This window comes from Kryptolebias marmoratus, linkage group LG2 (assembly GCF_001649575.2).
Source record: "Kryptolebias marmoratus isolate JLee-2015 linkage group LG2, ASM164957v2, whole genome shotgun sequence".
Taxonomy (NCBI): Eukaryota; Metazoa; Chordata; class Actinopteri; order Cyprinodontiformes; family Rivulidae; genus Kryptolebias; species Kryptolebias marmoratus.
In genome coordinates, this window is record NC_051431.1 from 23,631,158 (window position 1) to 23,648,821 (window position 17,664).

The 17,664-nt window shown below is 42.5% G+C and overlaps 1 protein-coding gene across 1 annotated transcript; it reads right to left on the reverse strand.

The window, feature by feature from the left end:
• Positions 1-1,569: 1,569 nt before the first annotated feature.
• Positions 1,570-14,674, reverse strand: gap43 (growth associated protein 43). Its single transcript, XM_017430655.2, has 3 exons — positions 14,371-14,674; positions 6,727-7,354; positions 1,570-2,746 (listed from the first exon to the last, which is right to left on the reverse strand). Exons 1-3 carry the CDS (start codon positions 14,398-14,400, stop codon positions 2,667-2,669), a joined length of 738 nt encoding a protein of 245 aa, XP_017286144.1. The 5' UTR covers positions 14,401-14,674; the 3' UTR covers positions 1,570-2,666.
• Positions 14,675-17,664: the final 2,990 nt, after the last annotated feature.

Below are 17,664 nucleotides of genomic sequence, written 5' to 3' on the forward strand. Positions count from 1 at the left end.
AAGAGATAAAGGTTATAAACAAATTCAAATCTTGGACTGAAAATATTTATACGCTCACTAATCTTGCAGTGATGATGAAAACTACCTAATTCCAGATTTATGCAAGGTGCTACTATAAGAACTGAGATAGTGTGTTTATCTTTTTTTTTTTTCATACCACATAATTAGCTGAAAAATGAAGGGATAAGGACGTCTTAAGAATAAATACTGTTGCAATTTTTACAGTGTAGACAAACTTTAAAAATATACAAATTGCTAATTGTTTTCTATTCAATTGGATATTGGCTAAATGATTCAGGAAACCCGGTCCACTTTGAAGCTCTATAGTTCAGTCATACTTTAAAGGAGAAACATGACTCAAAGTTTAAACAGGTCCCATAATGGTGGACTTTATATGACTGAACTAATATGATGATATCTTTAATGGCGTTTACACAAGTGCAGTTTATGTTTTTTTTCCTTATGAAGATTTTACTACAGAATGTGTAACTTTGAGTGTAATGTCAAACACTACCTTCTGAATGCGCTAGCCTTCTAAACTCTTTTGCGAACTCCTCTTATTTCCACAAGCTTTACACTTCTTATAGTTTATAAATCAAAACAGATTTTTTTTGTGTATTTTTATAGCCAGTGTATTTCTCATTCCCATAGGTCTTAGTGTTCTTTTTTAATTTCCCAAGAGTGCCCACAACCACACTCCCCTTGACTTCTATTGTATCTGAGCTCATCATTTCCTCCTAAAAATTGTGAAGGGTATTTTAAACTTTTCGTACCTCTTACATATAACACTGTTGACAGAAAATTTTAAATGTGTAATGACATCTTTCTGTCACTTGCAATGTGAGGTTGTTTTTTTTAACAGAACTTAAGGTTTTCACAGTAACTGTTTGAGGCTTACTTTATAGTCTGCATTTCGGTCCTATTTAGAGTGCAGTCAGAGAGTGACAGACACAAATGTGTGGTTACCATGGTGACCCTGATGAGCCACTGGCAGCAGCTTTAACATTTCTTTAGAACTTGGATTCTCTTAACACCTCCTCTACAGTTTATACCTCAAAATGCCAACATTTTGTCATCTTAGATTATTAAAAACATCAGTCCCAAGTTACTATTGAGCTTTATTAGAATTTCAAGTAGGAGCTGTATTGGCACACTTTAGAATTTCTTCAAAAATGTTCTTGTACACTTTGTCTCATGACAAAGGAATAAGAGGTATTTTCTTTTCCTACTAAACTGTGGTACCAATGAATTTATTGATAATGGCACCTAAGTGTGGGCACAATGGGGGGAAAACCTGGAGATTACCAAAGTAATAAGTGGACAAACTTAAGAAACCGAGTATGAATCCTTTTAAGTTAGTATTCCCGTGAAACGACAGCACATTTTAAGTGAGCTGCAAACAAACTCAGCAGTTTATGATGGTAATTGGCACATTTGCTTTATTTTGAAAACAGACATGGAAACCATTTTTTTTAACTTTTTTTGTTCACAAGTTTGAAATCCTTGATAAGGTTGAAACTGGACATTGCACTCACTGAAACATAGGAAAAGAAGTTCCTTTTTTTTTTGTTTGTTTGCTTGCTCGTTTGATTTTTTTCTTTTCAGAATTATCTCTTTTTTTTTGTAACATCAGTGCAAGAGTAATTTTCCAATTTATATAAACTGTCATAACAACACCAAAGACATCAAAAAGAAGCCGCCACACCTCTGAAGTTTTTGTGACTGCGAAGAAGTTCCTCTCGAAGGGAGAGTTCCCATCATGCATCTGGTTCGATGGTTCATGCTACTGTTCTCACATTTGGTTGGCAGAACACAAATTGATATATGTCAGAGCCAGTTACATCAATACTATACTTATTTTCTATAGATTATTATATGATTTGAAGGGCAAACAGGTCCTTTTCTGTAAATGCAAGCTGACAGTTTGTAAAAGGGGTGTAAACCAAGCTTGAACAACTCAAGCAGAATAGGAAGAGAAAATAGTCTTGTCGATTTTGTTGTTTCTGAATTCGGTAAAGAGTCGCCCAACTGGAAATGTCACACATTTAAGCATACATTCTTTAATCCATCCAATGAATCAGTGCTTTTCTTGTTCGATGTGTTCTCGATACAATTGCCATGTGCTGAAAACTGGGGTTCTGTGTCAAAACTGGTGCATTTTTTTTTTCTTTGTGCATGCGTTTGCAGAACGGCTTTACTTGAAATGTGGCTTTAACGAAAACGCATTACCGTGCAAATAAGGTGTGGTGCAATGGCAACACCTTTTTTTAAACGTGTGAGTGTTCCAGTTGAGAGCAGTCATTTCAACAATGTTTACACTAGAAAGAGTGGAGATGTACCAAATGGAGTTCTCCCACCTTGGCATCATCACCGTCATCATCATCATCCTCATCATCATCAACGCAACAATCAATATTCATAACCATTAACAACACCAACATCATCCTAAACTTCCTCATACTATTAGCTTGAGCCAAAAAACGTAACGCTGGAAACTCCCCCAACATGAGAAAATCATTGCCACACAAAAAATGACAAACAAATAGAAACTGACTGCCTTCACATTGGGAAGGCAAAGAGCAACCTTTTTAGATTTTTGTTTGTGTTATTCTTCTTTTTTTTTCCTTTTTCTTCTTGATTCTGCTTTCAAGTGGATAGACTTCTCCTTAGTCGTCCTTGGACTCAGAGGGCTCCACCACCCCATCTGCCGGGGCGGCCTCCTCTGCTTTCAACTCCTCTGCAGCATCTGTGTGGAAGGAGGGAAGAAGGGCGGATGGGTTCAGGAAGAAGAAAGGAAGTGAGGCAAAGAACAGGAAATGTAGGGAAGAAAAAAAAGAGACAAAATAGAAAAGCAAGTAGGAGGAGAAGAAAGATGAAGAGGGAAAATTAGCGAGTGGAAAGGTGATTTAATTGCTTTAGTACAATACAATATAATATGATACAATACATTATGTGATACAACACACTAAAAGATCAAAATACTCAACTTACAGTCAAATATCAGCTTCTGATTTGGTGGTTTGAAAAAAATGTCACCCCCTGTAATTCACCCAATGAAATGAAAACTCTGAAAAATTTAGATAAAGCAGCATAGATCCATGTAGTTCACAAGATGTCAGCTCCACTAACACTGAGAGCGCGTCATCCATGCAGCCTAATGTTGAAAACCCTACACTAGCTGTGTAAATAATGAAGGAGAAGAGTGCTCCTAATGGACCCGCGAAGCCTTTGAACTGACGTGACAATGCTAACAGCAGCATCTTGGCCTGCCACATCCAATATTGTGTGATGCCCACAGCGGGTTACACTATAATAACATCCAGAGATGGCTTACATGGAGGTGACTGCTGCTCACCAGAAAGCCATGATCCATTACCAAGCCATTGCTGAAGGTTTGTCTCACATAATGTTAATTTGGTGCTTTGGATTTTGGGTATAAGCATATTTTTGCTTCCCTAATCTTAGACTGCTATATTGTTTTAAAAAAAATTCTAAACTAGAAAATTCAAACTTTTTTACCAGATAAGACTCCATCTTAGGGTGCAGCGATGATACAACTTTATTGTCTCAGACGAACCCTATTATGGAAGTGCTCTCAGCTCAGCGATGACACACCAGGATGATCTCATACTTTTTTTTAATAGAGGGAGCACACATCAAAGAATGACATCATTGCATCTGAGACTGGGGGTGGGGGTTGGGGCATGTGTGTGTGAGGAGGAGTGGGAGGAAGTGGGGGCAATCATGTCATCGCGCTAATGTGCGAGTATGTGACACAAGACGGCATGAGTCATAGCAGATCTTCCAGGTAAGAGGTAATTAGCTTGTTAGCTTGTGTGACAGATACCAGAATGTCTTTCTCCACAGCTGCTGAAATGGTATGAAGCAAATCCGATTTCACTCAGTTGTCTGAGCCAACGCCTGTTGTCTCCGCTACTCTGGCCTCAGTAGAGTTGGAACTGACTGACATGTCAGTGAGAACAGCAGATATACAAACGTTCAATGCGTATAGAAACATATAATGGAATTAACCATCACTGGACTCAATTATTTACGCACGAGACCTACATGTTGCAACTTTTTTGCTCTTAATTTGAAGCATTTTGTCAAACAGAAACAATAATGAATAGTTTTCAAATGTTACCCAACTCTATGTGGCTTTTTTATTTTATTTTTGGTGTCCTCTACGGTCCCTCTGTAATTATATCACTGCGATAAAATCCCAAGTTGGACTGAAAACTCTAAATCTGGGTAAAATAAACATCCCTGATCAAACATATCTTCTTTAAAAATATCTAATCTGTATGCAAACAGAGTAACATGAAGATACTCTTTATTCTGAGTGGGTTTTTACAGAAGTACAAAGAAACGTGCAAGTTCTCACTGCAAAACATTTTGATTGCTTCACTTCACGCTTCACAGTAAATCCTCACAATAATCTCAAGTCTCTAACTCAATTAGACACTGTAAAATGTGTGATTTTTGAAGAGTCACTCATTAGATATAGATCAGATCTTATTACTCAGTGGTGTTGGATATACCAAAAACTACGGTTCTCTTTGCAGCAGCACTTAAAAAACCATGAACCAGAACGTGGATGGTCTTTGCGAGGTCTTCAGGCGCCTATTATGAGCACAGTGGGCCCCTATTTATGCACGGGAGGTAGTTGAGGGTTTTGCGCATACAACAAACTTAATTTCTTAGGTTGTGGTGGTTAATTACTGTGGTAGAAGTCTATTAGGATCCTGGGTGGAGCATGGATGAGTGTGATATCTGTGGGAGCATGGTATCCATGATATGGGGCCTGCATGGCTTGGTCATAAAGAATTTCAACCAGGACTGGCCATCCTGGCCTTGTGTTTAGGCTATATTATTAATCATAACAAGGTCATGGGAACCACCTACTGCAAATATGATACCCATGGCAGTGGTGTTGTGCTAGGGTGACATGATTTCTTAGCAGGTAGCTATGACTCTCTTGGGCCATCCTGACATTGTCCAAGAGAGTAATGCCAGGACAGGTGCATAGAGTAGGTTGAGGGTGCTGGAGAGCACCTTGGGGAAATGAAAAATAGCAGGGAAAAGCCACCATTTGTCATACAGTAGGAGTGCAGCAATGTCATTATTGCCTTCACACTCACAGCTTCAAAGGGGTTTTCCAAATTTGTTGCAAACCAGCCAAGTTCGGAAAGGTTGTGTAGGTCATGAAGAGTTCAGTGGGGTCATTATCCAGTGTGAAGGTGGCTTAAAACAAGTGCTTAACTTAATGAGCTTTTTGTAGTTATTTTTTGTTCTTTACTGATGCTGGATCTCTGAAAAACTGACATTTATTTGTGTATTAAAAGCATTGCACTCACTAATTACACTTAGAATCTCTAATGACTGCTTTTCTGTCTACCACACTGGTAAATAACACATTTTAAGTGGTAATGCTTTGACATTTATTGTGTTTTTTGTGGTTTCAGTTTTTTTTTTATTTCATTACTAACTCTTTAAGATATATTTTTTATTGGTTTTACTGGTTGAGAGTGCTATATAATTAGATTATAGCAATATTGGTGGGATCAGTGCCATGATAGTTGACCCAGAGAAGAATACATTTCATAAACTATCTTCCTGGATCATAAACAATCTACCTTATATAAAAATACAGTCAGAGTTTCTGGTGGGCTTTTAATTTGTGTGTGTGTGTGCTTCTAACTTTGATCCACAGGTTAAGAAACATTATCCAAGTAAATAAGGGACAAAAATTAATTTGATCTCTGTGTCAGCTCAGTTTGTCCAGTTGACTGCTGCCCACAAGGGCTTCTTAATTAGCCCCTCTTTGTCAGGTAGTGTTTGTTTATGACAGTGTTCCCCAGTGTGGATCGCCACCAGTAAGGATCATTAATCATTCATTTAAATCAGAGCACCTGTTGTGGCCGCTCGGCTCTGAGCAGGCCAGTCATCCCGTTGGGGTGGTAACTATGACAACAGGGAGACAGTGCTGCCTAGGTGACCTAGTTTCTGTGGAGTTCTTTAATTGTCTGTGTGTTTCCCGTCTTTACACCCGCCCACCGACTCCACACAGAGCATGCTCCATCAGCCACCTGTCTGACCCAGTCTGGGAGTCCTTGAACCACAAATGTCAGCTCACGTCAGGAGCCTCTTACATTGTTCTGTTGCTGTTCTCGTTGAAAGTCACAGTGTGGTTTGCTCTGAAATTTATTAGTTGGTATTAAAAGTTTATTTAAACCCCTCCACGATCTCCCTAAACCGTAATTATTTACCAAAAATAAGAAAACAAAAAAGGCTTTCTATTCAAACATCACAGCCTCCCTTCTTCACAATCGCTCTGATCAGAACCAAGATAACACTATCACCCTGCAGTTTCAGCCACTGCTAATCATACTGAGCCCAGATTTCTGTCCTCATCTGTATGGAGTTTCCTTGAAGCGCAGGCTGAGATACAAGGCTGTCTAATGTAATACTGAGCTGTATTTCTGTGTTAACCAGTAAATAATGGAGTGCTGCCAAACATCTTTAAATCCCTAAGACTCAACAAGCAGTTATGCCCTGATGTGCCTGCCAAGAAGACTGTGTGAAAGCTCACCAAGCCTTCTTCATTAGGTTTTTTTACATTGAGTAATTGCTTCTTGATTGGAGGAGGAGACACATTACGCTCACCTAAGTGTTAGGCTCAAAGATATGATGTGCTTACTTACATTCCTGCTGTAATCTGCATACCTTGTTTATCATTTGTTTGGTTAGGCTCCTCCTTTTCAGCTGTCGGGCTGACAGCAGCAGGCACGTCGGCTTTTCTGGCCTCCTCCTTCTTCTCCTCGCTCTTCTCTTCCTCCTTCTTCTCCTCGGCTGTGGCTGTGGTGGGACTCTTGGCTGCCGCCGCTGGGGCCTCCACCTCTTTGGGCTTCTCCTCGGCTTTCTCCTCCACCTTGGGCTCCTCTTTCTGTGGTTCAGAGGGCGCCGTAGCGGCCGTAGGAGAGACAGCAGCTGGGGCTGCCGCTGCAGGAGATGTTGCCGTGCCTGCAGGAGAGTTAGCTGGCTTGTCTGCCGCTGGGCTTTTAGCATTGTTTGTTACCTCCTCCTCCTTCTTGGCCTCCCCTCCTGCATTTTCCTCCTTCTTAGGTGCCTCTTCTCCCTCTGCCTTCTTTGTCTCCTCTCCATTTGTCGCCTCCTCAGCAGCAGCAGGACTGTCTCCTTCCTTCTCTTCCTCTCCATCTTTCATCTTTTTCCGAGTTATGTGTCCACGGAAGCTAGCCTGTATTTTGGTGGCAGCCTTGTGGGCCTTGTCCTCGGGTTTGTTAGGGGTGCCGTCCTGCTCGATCTTCTGGTCTGCATCTTCATTCTTCTCCACCTGATAGGCAACAGAAAATACAGCAGGTCAACAGCTGAAAGCAGTTGTGGAAGTCTAAAGGTTTGAACTAACAACTGGCAAAGTGTTATTCTGTTGTGAAGGTTTGTAGATCGAAGATTATTATATCTGAGCTCAGAGTCTGACTGAAGTTCATTACATATTGTCCAAATGTAATGAAGTTAGGCAGTAGAAAAACTGAAGTTACAGTACTTTAAAAGTCTTGAGCCAACCTTATCTTTTTATATTTTGCTTCTAAGGAGCCAGACTTTCTTGCATACTCAAAGTGGTCTTTAGCTCTTTAGCACCAGGTCTTTGGGCTTTCTGAAGATCTTTTACAAGTTTTTCTTTGACAATTTGTCGCTTTTGTCCACTTAGCTTATAGTATTTTTTGACAGTGGGCAGCTTGTCTTTAAAATTTTGAAGAAACTGCCAAACTAAAGGACTAAAGACATAAAAACAAGCTTACAACTATATACAGTGAATGAGCAGAAACTGCTGGTCACGTCTGCACAGGCTGCAAACTTTTCAGCTAATAGCTCCGCGGGAATCCCATTGTTGGCAGAAAAAAAAATCAATTTTCTTTCTACTAAACTGTAACCTTCCCCATTTTATATAGACTCAACTAAATAAATTGGATCAAATTGGTCTTTGTGACAGGCTGCTAGTAACAAAAAAATTGAATTCTTTTTCAGGCAGGAACCTCAGCTGCCGTCTGTATCGAAGCACTTAGGTGGCTCAAGGCTTTTGCAGCGTGCCGTAAAACTGTTTTTCTAACTATTGCTGAAAGACTGAAAGGCTTAAAATGTGGGTTACATCAGGATATGTTTGGAAAAACGTCAAGGTGTGTGACGGGATAAGGAACAGAGTTAGGAGCATAGGACAGAACACACTGTAACACTGAAAGGCATTCAGTGATATTACCTTTGGCACCTGGATCCATAGCTGTCCATCAAATAGTGGGTTGTGTTATGAGTCATAAAAATCTAATAAAAAGAAATCAAATCAAATTAAAAGATGAAGGATGATCACTGAAAGCGAGAAACAAAATGACCAAGTACATTGAAAATAAATAAGAATAAAAGGTCAATGCTAAATACTCACTTGTTACAGTTCAATAAAATGATAAAAAATAAATAAATGTGCCTTTTAAATGAATTTGTGTAAACAAAATGAAGCAACACAAACAGTGAAAAGGCATGCATGCTGTACAGCATTAGATATTAAGCAATAAAAATTAAAGGAAAAAGCAAAATCTAAATGGTTTGCAGCATTCTTTCCCTTTGAGATATCACAGACTGGCTTACTGAAGGCCATTTAGCATCACTGTGAATCAGAAACAAACAGAAGTGTGTATGTGTGTGTGTGGGTGTCGATTGTCTCCACATAATGAATCAAATACCCAGGGATTTGGGGCAACACAAATGACTCCAAGTATTTATTTTAGCTTTTTCAACCCAGGCAAAGGCTGATATTTTCCACTTGATAATGCTACTGAAAATGGATTTAGTAAATAAATGTGCTTAAATGCAGATCCTCCCCCCTTGGCATTCATTAGCGCTCAGCACATTTTCTGCTAATGATGTCCTGAAAAGTCCAAGACTGCCACTTATGAGTCCATCTCTATCCTCTCTGTGTGTACAGTGGCAGCTCCGTGTCTGGCTGCATGGTGAACGAGGCGCCTGCGAGAATCTCCTCAGCATTCACTGCCATACCCCTCCCAACCATCAAAGGTTACCTTGACAACCAGAGTGCTAACTCATCACGGCTCTGTCTGCTGGTTGGTCCTATGAAAGACTATATGTCACCCTGATTGGCAGTGTACCTGACCCCTCGGGGGAGCGGGCAAATAGGAAGTCGTAAATCAAATGAGCAATCGGCATAGCAAAGAAAGAGTTGCAATACAGCTGCAGGGTGTGGTAGTGGTGGGGGCTGAAAGGGGTAATATGGATGTTTATGCATTAATGTTGGCTGTGTGTGTCAACAGCCCCCAGCCAGATGTTTAAAGTCAGTCAGTTTGAGTGGAAATTGCAGTCATGCCATTGCATCCATCCCTGTATTTCCTTCTGTTTCCGTTAGTGTCACTGTGTGTGATATAAGGTTCAAATTGGACAGCTGCCTGCGTGGGGAATCACATCAGCGTGCTGTGATTTACCGTAAGAGCCAGAGGCCCAAAGCCAACATGTCTTCTTCAGGGTCAGTATGTCAGTGCAATACCGGAGCAGGCAGACCGGGGTGCAGCAGTGTTGTTATGTTCACCTCCTTAACCTTTATTCCCTCTGGGATCAGAGCAAAAAGCCAACCCTGGGCCTTCCTGATGCTCCTTCTAATTGACACCATCACCCTGAAGCTATTTTGTGCAATGTGGTTTAAAAAAAAGACATAAGAAAAAAGGCTTTCAGTGACTTTAAGCTGCTCAGTATATATAGAAATTTTAAAAACTGAGATTTTTTGTGCAATAGAGTTTTCAGACTTTCTAAACACTTTCCTTTTCTTTTTTAGAAGTTTTTGTTGTATCTGTGTGGTCTTGGAATAAAAAAAAAATGGAATAAATCTGGAGTATTGTAGATGGGGCCTATCTTTTGGTTATATTAATACTTAAATAAGTCAATAAGTTCTCTATGCATATTATCTTTAAGAAAATCTCAAACTATTACAAAATGACATGGGTCCTTGCACCCATGTCTCTCCTCTTGGTAATATTCAAGTCCCCAGTGACTTATTGGACTTTTATTGAGCTGATCTCATGGATACTGACAATTGCCAAAAAAAAATTTGACCCAAGCACTTAACTCCAAACTGAATTACTTACTGGCTGCGTTCGGTGAGTCAGGCAGTCAGAGAAAACGATTGATGAGGGTGTTTGGGAATAAGGGGGGTATGACATCACTGTTGGAATAGAGGTTGTGATTTACTTTAAGGCTGGTGGGTGTGACTGAGTGGAATTGTAATTAAATACCATCAGAGTGCCAAATGATCTCATATCAGTGTAAGAGGACAGGAAGAGGTATCACAACAGCATCGTTTTAATCACAGATGTTTGTTGAAAGTGCTGTGCTGTCATGTTCGTCCTGTAGGCTGAGAAACTACACTTGTCATTCAGAGCAGTTTACGCTGTGATGTACAGTATGAGTTATTAATGGCTCTCATTAGCTGGTGACAATATATAGGAATCATAATATTTAAACCGAGACTTAATTGAAAACCCCTTAAGAAGCTGCTTAAAGACTTTTTAATTGAACCCCGGTCACGTAGCCTCCTGCAGGCTTCGTTCCACTCTCTGTCTTTGCGGCACACATTTTCATTCATAAATACAGCAGCACCTCCCAAAGGCGCAGCGCCGGCACAAGGTACACTACATTTAAATCCGCACACAAAGACTCCACGCCTGCTCGGGCTCTTCCTCGATTCATTTGTGGGGAAGAAACATATTTGCAATTCTCGGGTCGCTCAAATGACTATTTTATAATCAGCCTGCAGAGTTTCCTCTCCATTCACAGTCATTGTGGTTGCCATAGATACAGTGTGTTAAGACACTGAAAGCATGGTTTAAAGCACAGGAAATGTTGAATCTTTGCTGTATGAGAGGGTTTATTTTTTGGGGGTTTTTTTTTTGGGGGGGGGGGTGCTGCTGTGGGACCTCAAGCTTTATATAGGTGACTGCTATCTTCATGTTCTGAATGTGTAACAGCTCACATTTCCTCTGAATGCAAGATCACCCCCCCGTCTGTTTTGTCTGTAAGGATAACAGTCGTGCTAAAATGGGCTGAGTCCATCATCTGGTGTCTGGATGTGCCTGTCTCAGCTGCAGTCTGCCATCTCGTTCTCTGCCTCTGTCCTTGGGTGGGCACCGGCTTCATACCCCACATTCAGTGGCATTACCGACTTATCTATAACCACACATAGGCACATTACCAACCACCCCACCCCCCACCCCCTCACATACACACACACACACACACACACACTACTGGTGACACACTCTGATAATTTGCCACCTTCCCATTGCCTCACTCAGAAAGCCATTAAGGGCTTGTTTCAGGGGGGCAAAGGGGGGAAGGAAAAGGCACAATGGAGAAAGAAGGTTGATGTTGGCTGTATAACCAGAGGAACCACAAACCAACCATATCATCATGGTGGGTTCTGGTCTTTCAACCTGGCTGCTCCACCCAGAACTGCATCAAATGCAGCTATCAGGGAAGGAGAAAGATGCTAATTGTGTTTTTAATTAACTATATTGGCACTGCATTGCTTTGCAGAAGCTTTTTCATCGCAAAGCCAACAAGTGCAGCTGCTGAATCACTACATTATTATGAGTTAAGAAAAAAACATCTCATTGTCTTTTCAAACTCTTCAAACTTTTGTCTCACATTGCCACTCTAACAATTTTAGCCTCGCTGTGGGTAGTGCATTCACTTCCAGCACTCTCTCTCCTACAAGATTCGGATGACTTTTTTTTTTTTTTTTTTCCAAGAGCCATCCAGACACCAGAGAGCAAAGGCTCCAGTCTGCAACTGCAGAAGATCTCCTTCATTCTCTCTTTCTGATGTCTTTCACTTTGTTTCTCAGTGAGCAAACTGCCACCCACTCATCCTCGCTCTCTCTCCCGCACACACACAGAGGCTTCGGTGGAGCACCACACCCTTTTAGCCGGCTGTCTCCTGCAGATGAGGAGAGGGGGACTCAGGTGGTGAATGGCACAGACACCCTCCTCCACCCACCCCAGCTCGCCATTGCTTTCTTTGCTTATTCCTCCCCTCAGACGGCAAATTTATGTCCGATCCAAAGGGCGGAATATTTTTCCTTTTCTTTTTATGACAGTCTAGGAAAAGATGCTCTGCAGCAACTAATAACAGCCATATGCCAGCCTCATTACATCCTCTGGAGCAGCCTTTAATTCAATTACACCGGCTCTCTGCCCGAACAAAGGCTCTGCAATCGCCCCAGATCTCACAGGGGCTGGGGATGAGAGTAGGGGGGAAAAAGAGAGAGGAGAAATACTGGAGAAGAGAAGGAAATGGTCAAACATGAGGGGTGGGGGCTGCTGGAAACAGGAGTGTGGAGGGTGGGCTCACACTTTGGCTAAAATCAAGCTAAGAGGAAAAGTCTTAGAGCACATGGACAGCCATTGGGCAGATTGAAATAATCATCCTCTAGGTAGAAGCCTAGGTCTCGAAATTAGATTTGGGATTAGAAAAATGAGGGTTGAAGCTGAATGTGAAGGCCTAACAGGAGGAGGAGGGTCCGGGTGTGAAGATAGAGTTGGCACAGTTGCAGAGGTTGCTGGTGCAAATAAGGTCAAAGTCATTTAGGAATGAACTGGACTCCAACTTGAACTTGCAAAGATTTCTTTATTAAAAAAGGCCAGTTCAAAAAAGCCAAAGCTAAAGGCTGAAGCTACACCTACATGAGGTGCTAGCAGCCACTCCCGTAGAGTGAAGACGCTGCCGCAGCACTTACACTCCACAAAGACAGTGTTAGCAAAGCAGAAAATTGTGCTTTTTGCTCATCCATCCATGAGAACCACACCGTCTGTCCAGATTGATTTATCTTCCCAAAGCAGGATAAGTGCTTGTAGGCAGAGAGGGTATTTTCTCCCTGTGGTGAGGTGTGTATGCTCGAGGCGGCAGCAGCACCACTCTGAGAGAAGAGCCTCACCCACATGGCTGCAGCATGCCGGCTTCTATCCCTTCAGGTTTCCTTACCTGCTCCACCTATCCCCAGCATTTTCCTTGCCGGCTGTACAGCCACTTCCTTTCCTCTTTCTCTCTCTCTCTCTCTTTCTTTCTTTTTCTCTTTTTTTTTACCTTTCTGCTTTGCTGCATCCCTGCCTCTCACCTCTTCCCCCACACCTTGCAGCCACCCTCCCCCCACCTCAATCCTCATTTCACCTCTGCTTCAGCGCCTTTTTCCTCTCGCACCCCCATTCACCTCGGTGTGCAGCAGCCACGCTCCACCCTGTCTGCCTGCATCCCTTTCTGTGCATCCTCCTGCATGTCTTCTGACCAGCAAAGCCTGCTGCCTCAGCTCTCTCTCCTCCATGCCGGAGCTAATATGACTCATCCAGGCTGACATTTAAGAAGCAATCAAGCCCCATCAGAATCCAGCCGGTTATGAGTCTGATAAAACCCTAATCAGTCTGAGAAAAGCAGCAGGATCAAGGCTCTGATCACACACACACACAGAGCCACCATGATAGCTGCTACCTCCTCCTTTATGTCACACCTTCTCTTTTTTTATCATTCTTCTCTACTACTGAGTCTGGACATTGGTTATAACAAAGTACCCTTTAACACCCTTTAAATGAGTGCACACTTCACACAAGCCTCCACTGATGGCATCCACTTGTGAAGCTGGAGGGCTGTGATAATCCATTTATACTCATTTATTCCCATTGTATTCCCACGAGGCCACTGACACGATGGTGCCGCTCACTCAATCCGTACCCCACCCTTTTTTCTTCCACACTGTGGAAATTTTCCTTCCCCGTGTCACCAATTATGGCTCAATGCAACACAATTACAAAAGACGCTAGGACCATCCTTTTAAGGCATCCATTAGGAGAACACTAAAGGTTGCTCTAATTATTATGAAGCATCATTAACAATGAGAAATGAGTTCAGGGGAGCTCCTGAATTAATCAAGACTTTTACAGCGATCTGTCAAGTGCCTTTCAATAATCTTTAACTTTTTTTTTGTTTGTTTCAAATGTTCAATTGAAATTGAGTTACCATCTTGTGACTCTCTGCGAGAACAGTGTGAGGTCTGAGAGGCATTGTGGCAACATCCATTCAAGCAGGATAATCACATTAACTAGGCGTGTCTGGGCTTTGTGGGTAGATTCTTCTAAAGACAAGCTCAGGTCTAGAGTCAACCCCAATGTTTCCCCTTGGCTCTCCTCAAGACAAACTCATCTAATTACAAGGCAGCCAGTCCCAAAGTTTGGGGTAAAGAGGAAGCATTTAGATAGTAAAAGAAAGGAGGTGAAGATGCTGAGGAAGCAAAGCAGAGCACTTTACCGGTTTGGTTCTTCTTATGCAGCACAGCATGGTTGGAGTTGTAGTATCCTCCCTTTTTTTTCCTCTTCTCTGCTTCTTTCTTCCCTTTCACTTCGTCTTCTTCGCTCTCACCCTCTCTCACGTGCACACACTCTCACTCTCGTGCACACACACACTCTCTCACTCTCTCTGGCTCTCTCTCTGGCGCTCTCTCTCTCACTGTGGCTGTTTCAACAGCTAAAATGCCCAGTGCATTTACTCATCCCAGTTTGCACATACACGCTCCTCACTCGGTCTGCTCTTACTCGCCGCCTGACAATGACTACAAGCCCACCCTTTAGGCCCCTCCCTTCCCCTCACTCACTCACTCCATCCCTCTCTCCTCCTCCTCCACCACCACTTTTAGATCAGCACTCCTCTCTCTTCTACATCTTCTCACCCTCCTCCCTTTCAGCAAAAAGCCGCGGCCCCACCCTAAAAAAAAAGGCTGCCCCGTTGATAACTGACTGAATACCTCCAGTCAGGTCTCTTTATGACACTTTCATATATTTGTGCTTTGTTTTAGTTTCTCTCAACACTGCCTCAACCTTCTTCCTTCAAAGGAGGTGCCTTTCTTTTTTCCCCTCCTTCTTAGGTGGCTCCCAAATGAAGCTCTGACTGCTCTGATCTCCCTCTCAGACTGTGAAGACACCCAGGATGTCAGAATTTAATCCTGCAAGTCCAAATTACAGAGGGGTGATGCCAAAAGATTGTTTTCTGGCACAGCTGGGAGCAGCTCCTGCTAGGAGGGGACATGCAAAAGAGAGCAGCCGAGAGCGCTGATGCATACTCACACACACACATGCATACATACGCTCAGTGCTTTTAGGACACGTCACCCACATCACCAAACCACTCACCCTCCTTCTCCCCCCATACTCAGCTCTCTCTGTTCTCATGGAAACACCAGACTAGAAGAGCAGAGGAGGAGAAGTGTGTGTGTGTGTGTGTGTGTGTGTGTGAAAGGGAGAGGAAGAGAGGAATGAAGGTAAGAGAGAGGAAGCAAAAAGGCCGGGTGTGGCTTCCCTTTCCCCTCCTCCTTCCATTCTGTTTCCACCTTTGCGCACACTCTGGTTTAATTAGCAGGCACCGGTTCATGCACTTCACTCCCCCCACCCCCCCACCACTGCCACACGCACCCACATACATTCAAACCATCACCACACAGGCAGGCTTGCGGGCGCATGCTCATGCATACACCCACACTCTGTATTTGTCTTTCGTAACACACACACACACACACATACATACAGTGGTGTCAGAAGAGTCCCCACCCCCGCTCCGAGCTTCAGCAGGAGCTGCAAACACAATGAGGATGTAAAGAGGAGAGACGGACGATGTGAAAACGAGGAGAAATTATTAACTAGCACCACTGTGAGTCCTCACTGCTCCCACAGAGCCTCAGCCCAACAGCATTACTTGGCAGCACTACATCATCACTGTGTAATCATGGTCTGTAGCAGGCACAGTGACACAGGCAGTGTTATAACGCAGGGTTCTGCTGAGTGCGCTTGATTTCCCTCTCAGCTCTACTTTTGCACAGTTATGCACATTCATGCTGAACAGCTGCCAGTTCGCCATCCCCTACACGGCTGCAGGAGGTGGAACATGTGCTCTGTGGCTGACTTTCTGAATTCCTGTGAAACTGTGGGCAAACAGGTGTCAATTTAAGGAGAAACCTGAGCAAGAGAGAAAGGGAAAAAAAAGTAACAGTTATTTGACTTGTCAACGCTTTATGAAACAACTAGCAGCCTGACACCCCTATGACACCCACCACACTTGGAGAAGTGTCAAGTCACTGAAGGATGAAAGCAACATGGCAAAAAAAACAAGCAAAATTTCTCATGAATTGCTAAAAGAATTTTAATGAAACTTTCAGGAAGTAACCAGTGAGTGAAGATTTACATCTGAGTTAATCAGTTGTTGGAGCTCAAGATGGCCACTACAGCTAGGGCAATTTTAGCGAACACAAAAATGGCTACAACTCAATATACAGGTACTGAGGTAGCATCAGGTGTGGTAGTTGCTGAGAATCATCCTCAACGTATACTCTGAGTGCTACCTGATCGTACCAGAATTTAAATAAAATTCTGAGAATGTAATTATTGTGTTAACATCTACAATGCTAACTTTTAGAGTCAAATCCATTCAAGTTGGCCACCACAGCCAACTGGCCGAAGAAAACATATACACGGCTAAAGGTTGGTCAATTTTACAGATATTGAGCTAAACTTTGGTATAGTAGTAGCTGAAGATCATCCACAACATGTACTCCAAGTGCTACACATTGCACAACATTTTTGCTTCCCACAGAGTCCACCCATTTCCTTTTGCCCACTTCTCACACCTAGAGACAATTTACAGTTACCAATTAACCTAAAATGCATGTTTTTGATCTGTGGGAGGAAACGGGAGTACCCGAAGAAAACCCGTACATGCAAAGGAAGAACATGCCAACTTCACCCAGAAAGGGTGACAGAGAGTTAAAGACGTTTTGCTTACTGGGTTATCTTGTTGTTTCAGGCACAGAGATGAGAGTGGAAGATTCAAGAATGGAGAGGACTGCAGCAGTGGTGAGGTAGTGAACGAATTGGCTGGTTGGAGAGTGGCAGGACGGGCACAAGTCTGGGTGAGTCAGGGTGCTTGGTTCTTGTAGCTCTTGTTCCAGCATTGAGTTGAGGTTCAGCCTTATATACCCATGAGCTGTAGGCAATAGCTTCGCCCTGCCACTCAGGAAGCTGCAATGAAAGTGATTAATGCAAAAACACTGGAATCCCCACAGCCTCTATAAGTAAATGTTTTTGGTTATCTCTGTCCAAAGGACCTTTACCAATAAAAAAAAATACATAAAAATGGATAATTCAATAATTCTTAACCCATTATTTGAACAAATAATTTTTGACTTTTACATGTGAATTATTGATATCAAGGAGGAGAGAGGCAGGGATGCATCAAAGCAGAAAGGTAAAAAAAAGAGAGAATAAGAAAGAAAGACGGTGAAAGAGGAAAGGAAGTGGTTCTACAGATGGCAGGGAAAATGCTAGTGATAGGTGGGCCAGGTAAGGAAACCTGAAGGGATAGAAGTTGGCATGCTGCAACCATGTGGGTTCTAAACCGTCCTTTAACAAAAGGATGGTTTAGAACTTGTAAAGTGGGGTTCTTTGGAAAGGTTACGGATAACTGACATTTTACCTGTTGTAGAAAGCTCTTTGGATGACCCTAGTTTGGAGAAAAGAAACTTCATTCTGACCGAACTGATGAGCTAATGTCTGAGTG